Source organism: Schistocerca serialis, chromosome 2, assembly GCF_023864345.2.
Source record: "Schistocerca serialis cubense isolate TAMUIC-IGC-003099 chromosome 2, iqSchSeri2.2, whole genome shotgun sequence".
In the NCBI taxonomy this organism is placed as follows: domain Eukaryota; kingdom Metazoa; phylum Arthropoda; class Insecta; order Orthoptera; family Acrididae; genus Schistocerca; species Schistocerca serialis.
The window spans coordinates 228,120,515-228,138,768 of record NC_064639.1 but is presented as its reverse complement, the minus strand read 5'-3'; the positions used below and the strand labels follow the sequence as shown (position 1 = coordinate 228,138,768).

General features: G+C 42.4%; 1 protein-coding gene across 2 annotated transcripts in view; it reads left to right on the top strand.

The window, feature by feature from the left end:
• Positions 1–18,254, top strand: part of LOC126456980 (uncharacterized) — a 334,582-nt gene that overhangs the window by 245,711 nt on the left and 70,617 nt on the right. For both annotated transcript variants that reach the window (XM_050092935.1, XM_050092934.1), the window contains exons 4-5: positions 4,684–4,812; positions 18,043–18,193. In XM_050092935.1, the coding sequence (XP_049948892.1) occupies positions 4,684–4,812; positions 18,043–18,193 (280 nt within the window). The remainder of the gene's footprint in view (positions 1–4,683; positions 4,813–18,042; positions 18,194–18,254) is intronic.

Here is an 18,254-nt window from a genome sequence, read left to right as displayed (position 1 = left end):
TCTGGGGGTGGGCGTGGTCTGGGGCGAAGGTGGTTAATTGATCAATTTAATTAATCTGCATATCAATTTGATATCGAAATTGCGCTACAAATGCTCAGATACTATTACTCATCTGACCTGTTGTGGCGGTTATAAGATGAGTTGCTTCAAATACTTGTATTTTCTGACCCAGATTTGTTTTTCCACCCTGTAGATGGCACAGAAAGCTTTCTTCAGTAAAAGAGCTCTCCTGGTGTCAGGCGTTGATATGCAATTGAGGAACAAGTTCCTGAAAGTATACATCTAGAGCACAGCACTATAAGGAAGTGAAACGTGAGACACCCTGAATGAAGAGAAGAAGCTAGAAGCATTTGAAATGTGGTGCCATCATAGATTGTTAAAAATTAAGTGCACGAATTGAGTACAAAATAAAGAATTATTAAGAAGAACGGACTAGAAAGAAATCTATAGATGGCAGTCACCAGAAGAAGGGACAGATCAATGAGACATCCAGCAAGTATTACGTACTCCTTTTACGATAAGGCCATCTACTGTACATTAGCGCCATTTGGCGGTGCTATTTTCTTTATCATTCGGTGGCCGCATATGAGCGAGTTTGAACATATACTTCGTAAGAGTAAGTTGATCGCGATACATCTATATCTACTAGAGTAGTTTGCAGTGCACACTTACGTGTCTGGCAGGGGGTTCTTCGAACCATCTCTGTTTCTCTACCGTTTTATTCTCTAACATTTAAATCTTTATGTACAAGCTCCCATTCTCATTGTCTTACGATGGTCTTTTCTATAAATAACATGGCGATTTCTTTCTTATTTTTTAAAATTTTGTTATGATTTCTGTATTATTAACCTCGATTTAAGACTGAAGTAATCACATAATGAAACAAGATTTTATCATTTTTAAAAATTTTACTAACTTTATTAACCTTCAAAATAAACAAGGTGTTCCATCGAAGTACCAGATTTTTAAAGAATTCCACAAGAGAAAGTTTCGGAAACCCATGATCAATGTGATCGTTCCAATTTAAGTTTGTTCGTAACTGTAATTTCTGGGTTCGTATTTAGTTGAGTTGACAGCCTATAAATCTGTGTGATTCATCGTGTAACCAAAATTTAACGGACTCTTTTTAGAGCTCATCTGAATGACAGTTGCCACTTTTCACACCATACAGAGTCCGCAGCTCGTGGTCGTGCGGTAGCGTTCTCGCTTCCCGGCGGGGTCAGGGATTTTCTCTGCCTCGTGATGACTGGGTGTTGTGTGATGTCCTTAGGTTAGTTAGGTTTAAGTAGTTTTAAGTTCTAGGGGACTGATGAGCATAGATGTTAAGTCCCATAGTGCTCAGAGCCATTCGAACCATTCGAACACCATACAGACATCGTAAGTCATTTTGCAATTGATTTTGGTATTCTGGTGACTTTACTAGACAGTAAATGACAGCATCACCTGAAAACAATCTAACAGGGCTGCTCAGATTGTCTCCTAAATCGTTTATGTAGATTGGATGCATCAGATGGCTTATAACACTTCCTTGGGGAAAGCCATGATTTTCCGTCGATCACTACGATATCACGAATCCTGTAGTACAATAGATAGTCCATAGGTACGCAATGTGATTAGCAGTCTCACGGTGTCAAAAGCCTTCTGAAAATCTAGAATGTTGACATCAATTTGAGCTCCCTTCTCGACAGCACTCAGTGTGAATAAAGAGCCAGTTTTGTTTCATAAGGACGATATTTTCTGAATCAATGAACATAAAAAATGCTCAAATGTGTGTGAAATCTTATGGGACTTAACTGTTAAGGTCATCAGTCCCTAAGCTTACACTCTACTTAACCTAAATTATCCTAAGGACAAACAGAGACACCCATGCCCGAGGGAGGACTCGAACCTCCGTCGGGACCAGCCGCACAGTCCATCACTGCAGCGCCTCAGACCGCTCGGCTAATACCGCGCGGCTCAGTGAACATAGTTTATGTTCCAAAGTCCTACTGCAAATCGATGACAGTAATATGGATCTGTAATTCATCAGATTGCTCCTATTTCCTTTCTTGTGTATTGATGTGACCCGTGCGATGTTCTGTCCTTTTGGTATGGATCTTTCGTCGAGCGAGCGGTTGTGATGGTTGCTAAATTATGTGAGCTGTTGTAGCAGCGGACTCTGAAAGGAACATAATTGGTATGCTATCTCGATCGGAAGACTTGTCTTTATTACGAGTACTGTTATATCAGCAGTGTTCAGGTAGGTGAAAGTTCTGATGTCTGTATTGTTGTATTCAGTTGAAGATTACGGCAGAAACACTACGGCAGTTTTTTTTTAAACAAAAAAGTTCTAACTGTGTTGCTACAAATTAGCATATTCAACCGTATGGAAATAAGAGTCGGTGTTCAATGCAGCTAACGTCCGTGTATTCCCTCCACTATATTACTACAGCTTACATGCGCCGTTCACATTTGTATTGCGAATACAGAGCATGCGAGGGCCGTAGTTGTGCTGTGTCTAAAAGTCTGCCAACCTGGTATATTCTGTTAATGTCCCAGAGCAGAAGTAACTCCTAAGTCGTAGGGTTAGGCTTTCTTGATATGAGGCTGCAATGATAGTTATTAGCGAGTGGTCTAACGCTCTCAGGACTACTAAAAAAAAGTGTCTCTTAAATTCAAGGATGTCAAGAGACTTTTTAATAAGCAAAGCGACGTAGCAGATGAAACACATATTTGTGATGGAAAATGTTCTACTACAATGTCATGCGTTAAACAGTTCAAACACTCAACAGTGTTAATCTTCCATAGCATGTAAGCTTTCACGGCCGGCGTCTTCATTAATTAAAACTTCCGGGCTGAATTGCCGTGGTCCGTATATAAAACTACTTCTCCTTCCTGACGTTTCGTTGCCGGCTGCGGGCAACATCTTCTGAGACGCACGACACCCCTTAGCTACCCCAGGTGTGTATAAAATTCCGTGTAGCTGTGGCATGGTTTATATCGGAACAACTAAAAGGAGTGTTAATACCCGCCTAATGGAACACAAAAGGAACTGTAGATCGGGACAGATTGAGAAATCAGCTGTAGCGGCACACGTTTTCAAAGACGGTGATCACGAAATAAAATTTAGTGAGACAAACGTGATGGCTAGGACCTCACATTATTATACTCGCATGTATAGAGAAGCTATAGAGATCTATAAGCACGGAAATAATTTTAATAGAAAGGAAGAAGGATTAAAACTAGACAAGATATGGCGGTCGACTTTGTACCAACGAAGTGACAATCGATTACCTGTAATCGAGAGAGATGGCACTAGCCAGAGATAGTTTTAAAGTCGAAAGCACGTGACGAGTGGTGGCGCCATCTAAGCGCTCTATATAAGTGGCACCACCAGCGCCTAGCAGCCAGTCGCCGACTCACCTCAGAAGATGTTGACGGCAGCCGGCAACGAAACGTCAGGAAGGAGAAGAAGTTTTATATATGGACCACGGCAATTGAGCCCGGAAGTTTTAATTAATGGAGCGCTAATCTTTGTTCATATAACACTTTACAAAATTGACTGTCACATACGAAAATATAATTCTTATTTACACTCTCTACTCTGCATTGCATGCAGTGTCGTGGTACATTAATATTTACATATTCTGGGAGAAAATAAGATATTAGACATGCGACATTGCCTTCACCGAATCGCACAGCCGATGTAACAGCTTGCTGTCACCTCTAGCACTCGACTCCAGCTCCCAAGCCGGCCGCTGTGGCCGAGCGGTTCTAGGCGCGTCAGTCCGGAACCGCGCTGCTGCTACGGTCGCAGGTTCGAATCCTGCCTAGGGCTTGGATGTGCGTGATGTCCTTTAGGTTAGTTAGGTTTAAGTATTTCTAAGTTCTAGGGGACTGATGACCTCAGAAGTTAAGTCCCATAGTGCTCAGAGCCATTTGAACCATTTTTTTTTTGTTAAGTCCCATAGTGCTTAGAGCCATTTGAACCATTTGAATCCAGCCCCCAGTTGTAGTCATCCCGACACACTTCGCTCGGCTCTCATTGTTGTCGAACCGAAAAGCAAGAAGTGCTTCATCTGATTGCATCATAATGTCATAGTTATCAAAGAAAACTGGTGATCAAAGAATGTGAATAAACTGCATGATCTCCTACTATTGAGCGTATGTGCTATAAATATGAATCAAATCTGAATTAATTATCTTCAAAAACGTAGAAAATAAAAGATATTTGGTACCGCACTCCACCTCTCACGTCGAACATCAGTTGACAGTATCCTTTCTCCGTTACGAAGTGAATTTGGAAGTGAATGCTGTGGCTCCCAGAGCCAGTAACGTCGCAAGATGTAGATATGTTTCTCATCGTGTGCTCCTCCTTCTACATTCAGTTCCTTTAAAACTGGCGAAATGTCGAAACGCGGAGAGTTTCATCATAAAATTATATCAGTGTGCGACACATAGTTCAGGAGATATGACATTTCATACCGTAAATGCGACTTCGTTTCTTTGAAGGGTCGGAGGAGTCGAAAGAGTGATGTTTGAAAAGAAAATTCCAACAATGTGGCCAAAAAAAACATTATGATTTGGACCCCCCATTTGCTTGACTGAACCGTAGCCTCTATATTCTAGTTCTTTAAGTGAGGTTTCCCTCAAGCATAATGCAATTTTTTCGGATGTTACCCTAACTCATATTGTTGATTGCAGGGTTCACGTTGGACAAGGAGTCCAACACGATAGCGATCATCTGCCAGGATGTGACGGTCATTCTGGCGTTTGACTCCAGGGAGCGCCAGATGCAGTGGCATGTCAAGATCGTCAACAACCTTGGGGAAGGTGAGTGACAACAATACAGTGCTTTCTGTCCCATCCCCCGCTCCCTCCCCCCCCCCCCCCCCCCCCCGTCCCCTCGCCCCCCTTCCTTCTCTCTAACAATCTATCTGTCTGTCTATTCATCTAACTCTGTGTCTACTTCTCAAACCACAAGATAAGGGGCGATCAAAACGTTTCCGTTCGAAGGCCGTACAGTACAGTACAGAACAGGTATGCCAATCAGGAAAAATCGCCGTGAGGACTGAGGCAGTAATCCCACCGATGCATCAAGCTGAAGATATCCATTTGATAAAACGCCGTGTCCTCCTGTGTTAAGAAGCCGCACATCGTCGACCGACAGGAATCGTCGGACTTGTAGTCCGGGGTGATATGTTACAATACAGCATCACCGGTTTATTGCGGTCTAACTGTGTTGGTGAGGCAGTAAATTTCCACAGGGCAGTGACTGCGTCACTGCAATTCACTTTGGAGGTGTGGCGGTGGGACTTGTAGTCCCGTACCACCCTCTGACGGTGATAGTACTACATGAGTCAGGCAGAAGAATTTTGCCTTACATGGGCAGGTGAAGGTGACGTTTTGATGAGGAATCGTCGAGCCTCCAAGGCCTTTTTAAAGGGGCAGAAGGCGTGATAATCACATGGAAAGATACCAGGACTAAAGGTCCAGTGCTTGAGTGCCTTCCACTTGAGTTGGCGCCCCCCCCCCCCCCCCCCCCAGATTGACTGGCGTCTTGTGTCGAATCGCGAGCAGCATGGAACGTCGCGTACCATTTCACAACAACGGTTTAGACAGACATACTGCCACATACACATTCTTAATTCTCTAATGCGAGCGGCGTTTGAAAAGTCCGTGCAAAGGCCGAGAGATGGCACCACCGGCGCATATCGAGGTCATGTTTAGTTAGTAGCATCTTTGGAAAGAACTTACACCAAGTTTCAGTCATATTGGTCTATTTCTTTGTGTTTTGCATTCGTGTGAATCAATGAAGTCGAGTGATTGTCAAAAAATGGACGAAAAAGAATTTCGTGTGGTGATTAAACATTACTTTGTCAAAAAATGGACGAAAAAGAATTTCGTGTGGTGATTAAACATTACTTTATGAATAGCAAAACGCCTCAGGAGACTAAAGAGAAGCTTGATAAACATTACGGTGACTCTGCACCTTAGATTAGAACAGTTTATAAGTGGTTTCAAATTGTTCTTAGTGGCGATATGGACACAAGTGATGCTGTGGGGGTTACGACTCCAGAAATCATTGATAAAATCCATGATATGGTGACGGATGACAGAAGTGTTAACGTGCGCGAGATTGCTAGTGCTTTGGGCATCTCGAATGCACGGGTACATAATATTTTGCATAAACATTTGGACATAAGACAGCTATCCGCAAAATGGTTTCAGCGATTGCTCACGCTTGACCAAAAACAGAATCGTGTGAAGTGTTGCAAGGATGGTTTGCAGCTCTTCAGGAAGAATCCGCAGGACTTTAAGCGTCGTTTCGTCACCGTGGATGAAACATGGATACATTACTATATTCCTGAAACCGGACAACAGTTTAAACAATGGTTATGGCGACTGTCTTTTGGGATTCGCAAGGGATAATCCTCATCGACTATCTGGAAAAGGGTAAAACTATTACAGGTGCATATTGTTCAACGTTATTGGACTGTTTGAAAACCGAGCTGCAAGAAAAACGCAGGCGATTGAACCGCAAAAAAGTCCTTTCCCATCACGACAATGCACCAGCACACACCTCAGCAGCTGTTGTAGCAAAATTAATGGAAATAGGATTTCAACTCGTTTCACATCCCCTTTATCCTCCACACTTGGCTCCCTCGGACTACTATTTGTTCCCCAAATTGAAGAAATGGCTGGTGGGACAAAGATTTTATTCAAACGAGGAGATGATTGCAGCAACTAATAGCTATTTTGCAGACTTGGACAATTCCTATTATTCGGAAGGTATCAACAAATTAGAACAGCGTTGGACGAAGTGTGTAAGTCTAAAAGGAGACTATGTCGAAAAATAAAAAAGGTTTACCCCAAACATGTGAGTAGTTTTTATTTTTGCACGAATTTTCATAGCCCCTCGTAGATATCTACCGGTATTTGTCCTTTGGCAGCCAATAAAAGAATAACCGCACGTTGATCCTGTTTGGAAGCATTTGATAGTAACATCGACGTAGTTCACGTTTCCTCGATTACTGCATGTACGTCGGAAAGACACTTGTCTTGCCTACATTTCGGTGCTTATATATCCGCATCAGAGTTGCGCTACGCTGCAGCACCGCCCTCCAACGGAAACTATTTGATTATCACTGCCATCTTCGCTGTCGTCGCCATTGTGACCAGGGCACACATGAGGTGTAGTGTGAGTACGTTGTTCTATTGAGTTTTAAGAATATAGCCCTCTAGGTCCTTAATTATTTCTTTATTTTTAACATCAGGTCTGTAATTAGGGTTAAGGACCATAAGAATGAGAGGTGTTTGCTATGTACGGTCATGTTACAAAAGAAGAAAAACTAAAAAGTCAAAAAACTGTCAAAACAATGTCAAGTATCAGTAAAACGTATGTCTAAGGGGGATGTCAGCTATCAACTCGACTCAAAAAATTTACGAAAATTCAAGGGACACGTTGCCTTTTTTCTTCAGATCATACTCATGAAATGACAGTCTTTAAAATTACAAACATTCAGAGTGAAATTATAAAACATGTTTTAATTGGCTGCAGTTGCACATTCGTATAATTAGCTTCACTAATTTCTTGTGGAGCTTACCAAAATATGATAATTAGTATTCGCTAACTCAGTTTTACAGACACATCTGTACAACACTGTTTTTTTCTGTATTTATGTTTCATCCCCTTTATTCAGCCAAAAACTTAAAAAATGAAGATTAGACAAATAGGTCTTTAATTAAAAGTCAAAATTTTACAGATATTTTTAAGATCTATAATAGGATGAATTTTGTTGGCATTTACATAAACACTGTTGCTTTTGTCTGCTGTTTAAATTAAAATTGAAGGACTAAAAGATAAAGACAGAAAGAAAAAAATATATATTTAAAACACAGTGCACAAATAGTAACATCCTTCTATAAAACAGCACTGCGCTTTCACAAAAATCTGTAGTACATGGGCCGGAAAATATGATTTAGTGATCGGAAAATGTGTTCAATAAGGTTAAAGAATGTGGATAAAATTTTACGGTACGTTTGGTAGTATGTATGGAGATGAAGGTAGGTGTTTGGGTGGATAGTGGTAAAACAATGTGAGGAGGAGTCTGGTGGGTGGGCATGGCCGTGGTATCAAGAAAGTGGATGGGGAGAGATGCAAAGGGAAGAGGGAGTGAGAAACCCTGGTGAGAACTGGGATGCGTGGAGAATAGTTACAGTTGATATTATGGGTAAATATCGGGGTGAACTTCATTGTCTGGGAGAGGGAGTAGGTTGAAGTTGCGTTTGGACAGAATATGGATTGTGTGTAGGTGTAGGGATGAGGGGATGTGTTCAAGGTGCGTCAGCATACGAGGATTGGTGATCAGAGGAGAAACAACGGGATTATTAGAACCTACAGATAGTTGCACGTAGCACAGAATTTTCGGAAGTGTACAGTGTGGATAAATAAGGTAATAATTACGTCGTAGACGATCCATGTGGGGGAAGGTAAATGGATGAAGAAAGCAAGATGGAGTGCACTGCAGTCAAGGATTTCGAAGGAGCGATCTAACTTGGGTAGAGTAGATACCCAAGCAACATAGGCGTAGGAAAGAATGTTGTGTTGTTGTGGCCTTAAGTCCTGAGACTGTTTTGTAGGTATGAGTACTGAGGAAGGTCGCAATTGCCATTTTTGGTCATTTAGTAATTTTAGTATTTTGACCCAATTGCGGCCTTTGTGTTGGATGAGGTTCCCATGTTGGTAGTTTCGGGTTAGTCAAAGACTTGACAATACTCAATGGTATGGTTCAAATGGTGAAGTAAATGTCATGGATACAGAAGCTATGAGTGGTTCATCCTATAATTATTTTCTGTCCCTTGGAAGGATTTATCTTCAGGAGCCAATGGCAGCACCAGAAAGAAAACTGGTTACGTTGAAGATATCATTAGGATTTTTGGAATATTAGATAGAGGTCTAGGAATGCAGTGGCATCCGCATACTGAAGGGTCGATTGGACGGGGTATCAGCAGTGTAGAGGATACACAGGAGAGAAGATAGAGCCTTGGGGCACATCTGCTGTAGGGTAGAAGATGTGGGAATTTATAATGTGAATAGTGCCAAAGAATGGACAGTTAGATGGAAAGGAATCAATTAGGGGGCAGAGTTAACTGGAAGTCCATATGACTGGAGTTCGAAAAGAAGACCAGAATGCCTTATACGGTCGTAGAATTTTTCAAGGTCGAGGGATAAAAAATTGTGGTTTTCATACAACAGCCTCATAAACGTTAGTATTAAATATATTTTGCTTTAACATGGTGCTCTGATTATAAAAGTTGTATTTGCTCTTATAATTACGTTTGTCCGATGCATAAAAATTGAACCATACAAGCTCAAATTTGGCAAAACTATATATTAAAATGTGTAGACTTTTAACACAGATTACAAAAGGTGTAAAATTAGATGAACATATAAATATCTTTTGGAGGGAAGCTCTATCTTGTAGAAGACCAGTAACTTGCTCCTACAGCCATGTCAGTTGCTGCACAGCCAGTGGGAGCTCTACCGTCCTAGCAAGCTTGAGGTGTGGTGTGGCCCAGCCAGCAACAGGACAACACGTCACATCCCCGAGCAGATGTCACGCCAGTGACTTCTCATTCTGACGTTCCTTTAATCTTAATTACAGGTCTCATTAAGGTAGTATCCGAAACGACATTATAAATGAAGAAATAGTTTGATGTAATTAGATATACAAAAAATCTACTCACCAAGAGGCGACAGGAAAACCACACATAAAATTATTGTAATCTGCAAGCTATCGGAGGCAGAGGCTCATTCTTCTGAAAGAATGGTTGAAGGGGAAGGAAGAGAGGTGAACGAAAAGTGAGTTTCAGGAAATGGGGGAAAGTTCGGAAAAGTCGCCCAGAACGTCAGGCCTGAACGACTGATCGTTGGGGTCTGCACCAAATGGTTCAAATGGCTCTGAGCACCATGGGACTTAATTGAATTGCTGAGGTCATCAGTCCCCGAGAACTTAGAACTACTTACACCTAACCAACCTAAGGGCATCACACACATCCATGCCCGAGGCAGGATTCGAACCTGCGACCGTAGCGGTCACGCACTTCCAGACTGTAGCGCTTAGAACCGCTCGGCCACTCCGGCCGGCGGACTGCACCAGACAAGATTTGAAAATCTGTGAGCTTGAGGGGGAACTATGAAACCTGAGATCTTAAGGGTGGTGGATAAAATATATTAAGATATGGAGATTTATTTCCTTTATTAATAATTAATGAATTTTGTTCGATGGCTGTGTCCATTGTTTCTAACTTCTATGACATTCTATTCCTTTTTCCCCTCAGCTTTGTCTTCCGTTATCAGTAGCTCAAATATTGCCTCATTCATAATTCTTTTAAGACAGTCACAATAGGACGTCAATTATATAAATCCATGGTACTGTTCTTCCGGACATGTCCAAAAGAACAGACGCAATGCGGAATCTGTAGCTGTGATACATTTCATATAAATTGAAGGTGAAGGAGGGAGAAAGGAAAGGGATGGATAAGGGCTATTAATGTCAGCTGCATCAGGGCTTTATGCGGAACCAGCAGCAATGAGTGAAAATGTGTGCCGGACCAGGATTCAAACAAACCAGAGATCTCCTGCTTGCCTGGCAGTTCCATAAACCATTGCACCACGCGGACACACAGTGTTTATCGACACTGAGCAGAGTATTTTCGCACGTCTCCCGGTCGATCCATATTCCCACCCAGTGCCACCTGTACACAGATCTTGTCAATGTCCTCCATACTCGCTACTTTGACGTTTCCGCAGACCGGACGTACCTGTGCATCCGCACTGAAGGTGGTGGAGGCATTACTCATAGAGGCAAACCAATTCTATAAATGTGGGTAGGAATGGAGTAGACCAAGAGGGGTGCCGATATGGTCTGAGCAGTTCCGATAAACACTGTATCAGGGTGGTGCAGTGGTTTATATAACTGCCTAGTACGCACGAGATCCTGGGTTCGAATCTTGGTCTGGCATAAATTTTTCCTTCGTCGCTATTGATTCCACATAAACTCCCAATGCAGCTGACATCAATAGTCCCTTTTCCTCTTCCCCCCCCCCCCCCCCTCCCACATTCAATTTACAAAACAAGGTCTCAATTCAAAATTTCAAATAGCGATAAAAGTCAGAGAAAATAAAGGAAACAAATATTTCCCTTCCAGAATGAGATTTTCACTCTGCAGCGGAGTGTGCGCTGATATGAAACTTCCTGGCAGATTAAAACTGTGTGCCCGACCGAGACTCGAACTCGGGACCTTTGCCTCTCGCGGGCAGTGCTCTACCATCTGAGTTTGGAAGGTAGGAGACGAGATACTGGCAGAAGTGAAGCTGTGAGTACCGGGCGTGAGTCGTGCTTCGGCAGCTCAGATGGTAGAGCACTTGCCCGCGAAAGGCAAAGGTCCCGAGTTCGAGTCTCGGTCGGGCACACAGTTTTAATCTGCCAGGAAGTTTCAATATTTCCCTTATTTATAATTTCTGAAAGTATCAGTCACCCCCACCCTGAGTCTTTAAATAATCGATAGCTGAATGAGTACAATGAGGGTAAATTGCAGTCCATTTCAAGAAAAGCCAGTTGTTCAGCCTCTCAATAGTTACAATGTCATAACTCCTGAACTACATGTTGCAAAATCACATAAATTTGCAGATACATTCAGTGATACATGTGGATACAGTCTCCAAAATATATTGCGCATAGAGCTAGTTTTAAAGAAGTAATAACCTAAAACGTCATGCCCAATGAACAAGAAATTATAGTAGGCGATAAACTTTTCTCTTTTTCATTGCTTTGTGGGGACTGTTATCCAGAAAAAGTTTGGTTTAAAATTATGTGCAAAGTTTGTTGGGAGTTACAATGTGCTGTCATTCTCAAATACTGGATGAGTATAACCTGGATAATTTGCGGACTGTAAGTTACACTGCGTCGAGACATACCTACAGTTTCTAACTGTAATACTTACTTACATTTTAAACCATTAACTTTAAGGTTATCTTTATAAGTAGATTAAGACAGCAGTTTAACTTTTTAAATTTAGTAAATAATTATATTAAGTATTGAAACAATTTTTTTTCCTGCAGGAAGCCATTACATGGGCAACCTAAAACTGGCACCGTGCAACGTTTTAGCAAGTCAGCAATATAAATATGTTAAGGGTAACACTGCATAAACGCCTGCCGTTATTTATAATACAAAGTTGAGGCTGCACCTGTTTTATATACGTGGAATAATAGAGATTCTTCATCCTGTTGGCACTTTTAATTGTTCAGTAGTTCAAAGTCAGAGTGTGAAGATTGAAAATTGTGTGGATGCCGTACATTGAAATGATATGATCGTACGGCATTGTTGGCCGGGAGTCCCCATGCGGGGTGTTCGGCCGCCGAACGCTGACGCCACTTCGGTGACTTGCGGGTCAATGATAATGAAATGATGATGAAAGACACACAACACCCAGTCATCTCGAGGCAGAGAAAATCCCTGACCCCGCCGGGAATCGAACCCGGGACCCCGTGCGCAGGAAGCGAGAACGCTACCGCAAGACCACGAGCTGCGGTCTGCCTTATGATATGACATTGTTATAAAAATATTGCTGTTTATTACGTCTGAATGTTCAAATCAAATCTGTGTGAATACCTAAGGAACCAAACTGCTAAGGTCATCGGTCCGTAGGCTTACACATTACTTAAACTAACTTATACTAACAAGGGAACCTCCCCATCGCACCCCCGTCAGATTTAGTTATAAGTTGGCACAGTGGATAGGCCTTGAAAAACTGAACACAGATCGATCGAGAAAACAGGAAGACGTTTTGTGGAACTATGAAAAAAATAAGCAAAATATACAAACTGAGTAGTCCATGCGCAAGATAGGTAACATCAAGGAGAAGACGAGCTCAGCAGCGCCGTGGTCCCGTGGTTAGCGTGAGCAGCTGCGGAACGAGAGGTCCTTGGTTCAAGTCTTCCCTCGAGTGAAAAGTTTACTTTCTTTATTTTAGCAAAGTTATGATCTGTCCGTTCGTTCATTGACGTCTCTGTTCACTGTAATAAGTTTAGTGTCTGTGTTTTGCGACCGCACCGCAAAACCGTGCGATTAGTAGACGAAAGAACGTGCCTCTGCAATGGGAACCGAAAACATTTGATCGCAAGGTCATAGGTCAACCGATTCCTCCACAGGAAAACACGTCTGATATATTCTATACGACACTGGTGACGGCACGTGTGTCACATGACAGGAATATGTTGTCGACCCACCTAACTTGTACACTTGGCGAATGGGTAAAAAGATTGTTCTACCTTGTTCGATTTAAGTTTTCTTGTGGATGTGATAATCACTCCCAAAAAAGTGATGAAAACATAAGAGTTTGTCACATAAACTGCAACAAATGAATGCAACAGTTTCACAGCCGCGCAGTTTTCCCCGTGCTCTGTGAAAACACATGTTTTCAAATTTTTCCGTGTGTAGACCATCAAATCCTGCATATGTCCAAGCAAATTTGAACATGTCCTGGAATTTTGGAGAGCGAAGTTGATTATGTGTGAGTGCCTGAACTTTGATAATTGTCTTAAAATAAAAAATTAAGATCTTCACTCGAGGGAAGGCTTGAACCAAAGACCTCTCGTTCCGCAGCTGCTCATGCTAACCACGAGACCACGGCGCTCCTGTACTCAAACTGTCCTTGATGATGCCTATCTGACACATAGACTACTCAGTTTGTATATTTTGCTTATTTTTTTTCATAGTTCCACACAACTTCTTCCTGTTTTCTCGATTAATCTGTGTTCAGTTTTTCAAGGCCTATCCACTGTGCCAACTTATAACTAAATCTGAGGGGGGTGCGATGGGGAGGTTCCCTTGTAAGTTACTCATATTGGCAGTAGTTCTTAAAGTATTTACTTTGAGTCCTTTGGTGAATTAATTTCGGAAAATCATATTTAGTAATCCTGCATTAGTGGCACGGTCATCGATAACATTACAATCGTTACCGAGCAGTGAAGGTGTTTATTATGTCTTGCAGCTAGTGTCCTTTACGTATAACCAGAATCTCTGTGGGTTTTCTGCCAGATTTCGAGACAGGTTTTTGCTGTGGGAACTATTAGAACCATCTCACTTCGAAATTCCCGCTAAATTTCGAACTCCTGTAAAACTTGGCCAATCTTGGGGATTTTGCTTTCTCTTGAATTTGACATGCCTGTTTCACTGCTTCTGCAACAGCGTCCTGACCTGTTTTGTATAGGGATCAGTCCCGTCTCTTACTAATTTATTTGGCATAAATTTCTCGATGTCGGTACTATTTCTTTGAATTAAAGGCACGTCTGATCTACACTGACATAATTTGGAAGGAATGGAGACTGTATCTTAGGAAGACGTCAAGTGAAATATTACCTGCTTTTTTAAACAGATGTCCTTTACGTTTAGTTTTGGTGCGTTTGGATGTTAGGGTATCCAGTCCTCGCTACAACGACCTTGTGGTCACTAATCCCTGTACCCGTCATAATGCTGCCTATACTACCTATTTCCTTCAAATTATTTGTTACTAAGAGGTAAAGTATATTCTCGCAACCTTTCCTGAACTGATTGCTCAAAATAATATTCAGAGAACGCATTTAGACAATTTCGGATGATGTTTCATTGTCACCATTGGCTTTGAATATTTATTTTCGCCAACTTGCCGATGGTAACTGAAGTCACCACCAACTGCAACTGTATGAGTGGGGCACCTATTTGAGATGATACTCAAGTTTTCTTTTAACGTTTCAGTAAATGTATCATCTGAGTCAGGCTGTCAGTAAAAGGAACCAGTTATTAATTTATTTCAGTTGTCAAGTATAACCTCTACCCATACTAACAAGAGCTGTCTATTTCAATTTCGCTACCAGATAAACTATTTCTACGTGCAATAAAGGCGACGTCGCCATTTCTGAACACCGTTAGGTCCTTCGCCAAAATTTCGGTTGTATTTATTTCTGGCTTTAGGCAGCTTTCAGTGCCTGTAACGATTTGAACTTCAGTGCTTTCTATTAACACCTGGAGCTCTGGTTCATTCCCAACACAGCTACGACAATTTACTACTATAATACAGATGGTTCCTAGGTCACCCTCATCCTATATTTTACCTGCTCCCTTTACGACTGAAGTCCTTTTTGTTCTTTCCCACGATCTTCCAACCTAAAACTCCGCCTATTCTATATTGCCCGCACTACCCATGTAGCTGCTTCCTGTGTGTAACGCACCCCTGAACTTTTAAGTGGTACACGATACCCCAACACCTCATGGTGCAAATCAAGGAAGCTGAATCCTACACAGTCGCAGAACCATCCGGCCCTCTGATTCAGACCTTCACTCAGAGCGACACACGTCATTACTACCAACATGAGCCACCACCTGCAACTGGCTGCAGCATGTGCCCTTCATGGCATCCTGAAGAACCCGTTCCAGATCTGGGATGACTCCCTTTGGTATGCACAGAGTGCACATTGGACTTCTTCGCCCCCTTGGCAGCCATATCCCTAAGGCGCCCCATCTACCAGTAATACCACCCTGCGTGAATGCCTGGATCCTGCAGGCTGAGTGGCTTTTTCTGAAACAGGACAAGCGACTGCATCTTCACCAGGCACAGGTAGCAGCTGAAACCTGTTTGTCGGATGAACTGGGAAGGCATTTCGATCAGTCCCAGGAAGTCTTTCAGTGCATCCCACATCTTGGAACGACCTCCCACCTGACCATGGATGTGGGGTCAACCTTAGTGCAGACAGTAACTGGGGCACCCTCAGTACTGGACTGACCTGGGAAGATGTGAGATATGATGGACGTGCCTTGGATCCCTATGTCTGTCCCCTCACCCCCCACAGTGATGCCCACTGGCAAAGTCCTCAAGAAACATGACTGAAAGTAGCACCTGGAGCTATGAACGAAGGGTGACAAACTAAGCCTGCACATCAACATAGCAATCAGTCACTATCAATACTGAAGATAGCAGAATTCTACATTACGCAGTTTTTAAAATGTGAAACTGTGTCTACTAAATATACAAATCCACAAGAAATTTACAAATTACACTACTGAACACACAGGGAAATGAAAATAAGTCGCTTCAGTTTGAAGCTTGTACCAATACTTGACAAAAGAACGCTGTATTCGTCTGTGATGCTGCTGGAACAAGAGCTTCTCCAAAAACTGCAAACCGTGTGCCCATCAGCACCGGATAGTGGGCGGGAGACCCAGTAGTACGACAGCCAGCAGACAAATTGCACGAATCTTTGTTCTCTGACCTCAATTTCCTATCTTAGAAAAAAACTCTATGTGCAGGAGACAACTCAATGCTGTTGCCAATCTTATAGACTAGAATGTCGCTTATTTTGCGAAAAAACAGGGGAACACAGCAGAAAATTTGACACACAAAATGCACTTCAACAAACATGAGGTTGGTACAAGCCTGGAGTAGTGTCTACTCGATTGGTCGGCTTCTTTGCGCCAATCGCGATAGTGGGGCAACACATTCGATTGGATAAAGAAAAAAAGTTTTTTTTTTTAACAAAAACATACTCTCTCGCACACTGGCCAGGTTGTGTCGCGGAGTCTCTTCAAAAATGGTTCAAATGACTCTGAGCACTATGGGACTAAACATCTGTGGTCATCAGTCCTCTAGAACTTAGAACCACTTAAGCCTAACTAAACTAAGGACGTTACACACATCCATGCCCAAGGCAGGATTCGAACCTGCGACCGTAGCAGTCGCGCGGTTCCAGACTGAGCGCCTAGAACCGCTCGGTCATCGCGGCCAACGGAGTCTCTTCCTTTGAGCTTGTGCAGAAAAGGCAAAAATTTCTTGCCCAATATTCTCTTGGGGCATCAGTGGCAGCACAGCTGCCTATGTCATCAGTATGGACAGGTGCCGGCTCTGCGCAAAAAACATGAAGCTAGCCACAGCCCCTCTTCCAAGAAGACTGCATATCTCCCAGGGGGTACTCGCCTCTCATAATGAGATTCACTGATTGCCTTCTTCTGACAAAGAATGCACCTTTGCAGCTAAATATACGCAAATCATTCCTCCCAAGCTCACGTGTCTAGTACTCTCAATAAAATAACCACGAAATGGCGGCAGAAAAATGAAAAAAAAAAAAATGCTTAGCGGTATTTGATGGTAAAATCACAAGATCTTAGCTTTCAGATATCGGCAGAAAAAGGAAATCAGAAAGAGACATATTATCTGACCAGCCACGGCAACTAAATACATCATGCAGAGACATGTAATGACAGCACAGCATTTCTCTGAAAACGCAGAGTTTACGAACAGTGTCATAAACAGTATGTTCAACTTCACCTTCATGTTACATTACCCTGGGTACCTGCACCGAGTACTACTACCAGAGAGTCAAACTCAGTTTTGTGAACTGTTTTCAGTAATGTTATGTTTACCTGAATAATACACTGGAATTCGTTTTTGAACAGATCTCGAAAAGATGGAGTGGATTACCAAATAAAAAAAAAGCTGCTGTTTAAAAAATACATACTGCTGTCATAAACTTTTTTATTTTGGTCGTGAACAAAAAGTTAATGTCATCAAGATATATGGGACACATCACATAACATATTTCAGAATCATCAAAGCAAAAACAATTCACAAGTACTACTTACACAGATCACATTACTGAACTGAAGCTGTGTTTAATAATCTGTACGTCACTTTGCTCCAAGAGCCTACCCAAGGTCTCAACTGAAGGGGAAGGGGGTGGTCAGATGAAGGTGAGGAATAACTCCAATTAGTTTCACACTGAAAGGCAACACTGTTTTGCGATTTCACAAGAAATACTCTGGGTACAATTCCTACTTGTCATTGTCCACTGCACGTTCTTGGTTGCTTCAAACTGACACTACATTGATATGTCTGTCTGTGTGGTGAAGAATTGTTTTGTGGAAGGAGGAGGGGGTGTAGCTGCCTTCCTCTCCCCCTTGATAAATTCTGCTTAGGAATTCATCAGCGAAGTAGGAGTGTGTGAGTGTTTGTGTCCTTGTTGCAGGCCAGCAGTTCCTGGTGCAGGTGACGTCTGCGCCACCACGCGCCAAGATCTGTATGGGCCCGGCACGCCTCCACGTACAGGAGAGGCGCTTCTGCCTCACTTCGGGTGTGCCTCCCAGGCTGCTTGGTTTCTGGGACATCAGCCAGCTCAGGTACACACACAGCCATCACATTCCTTGATTTACTCTATCTATCTACTGACATGACTGACTC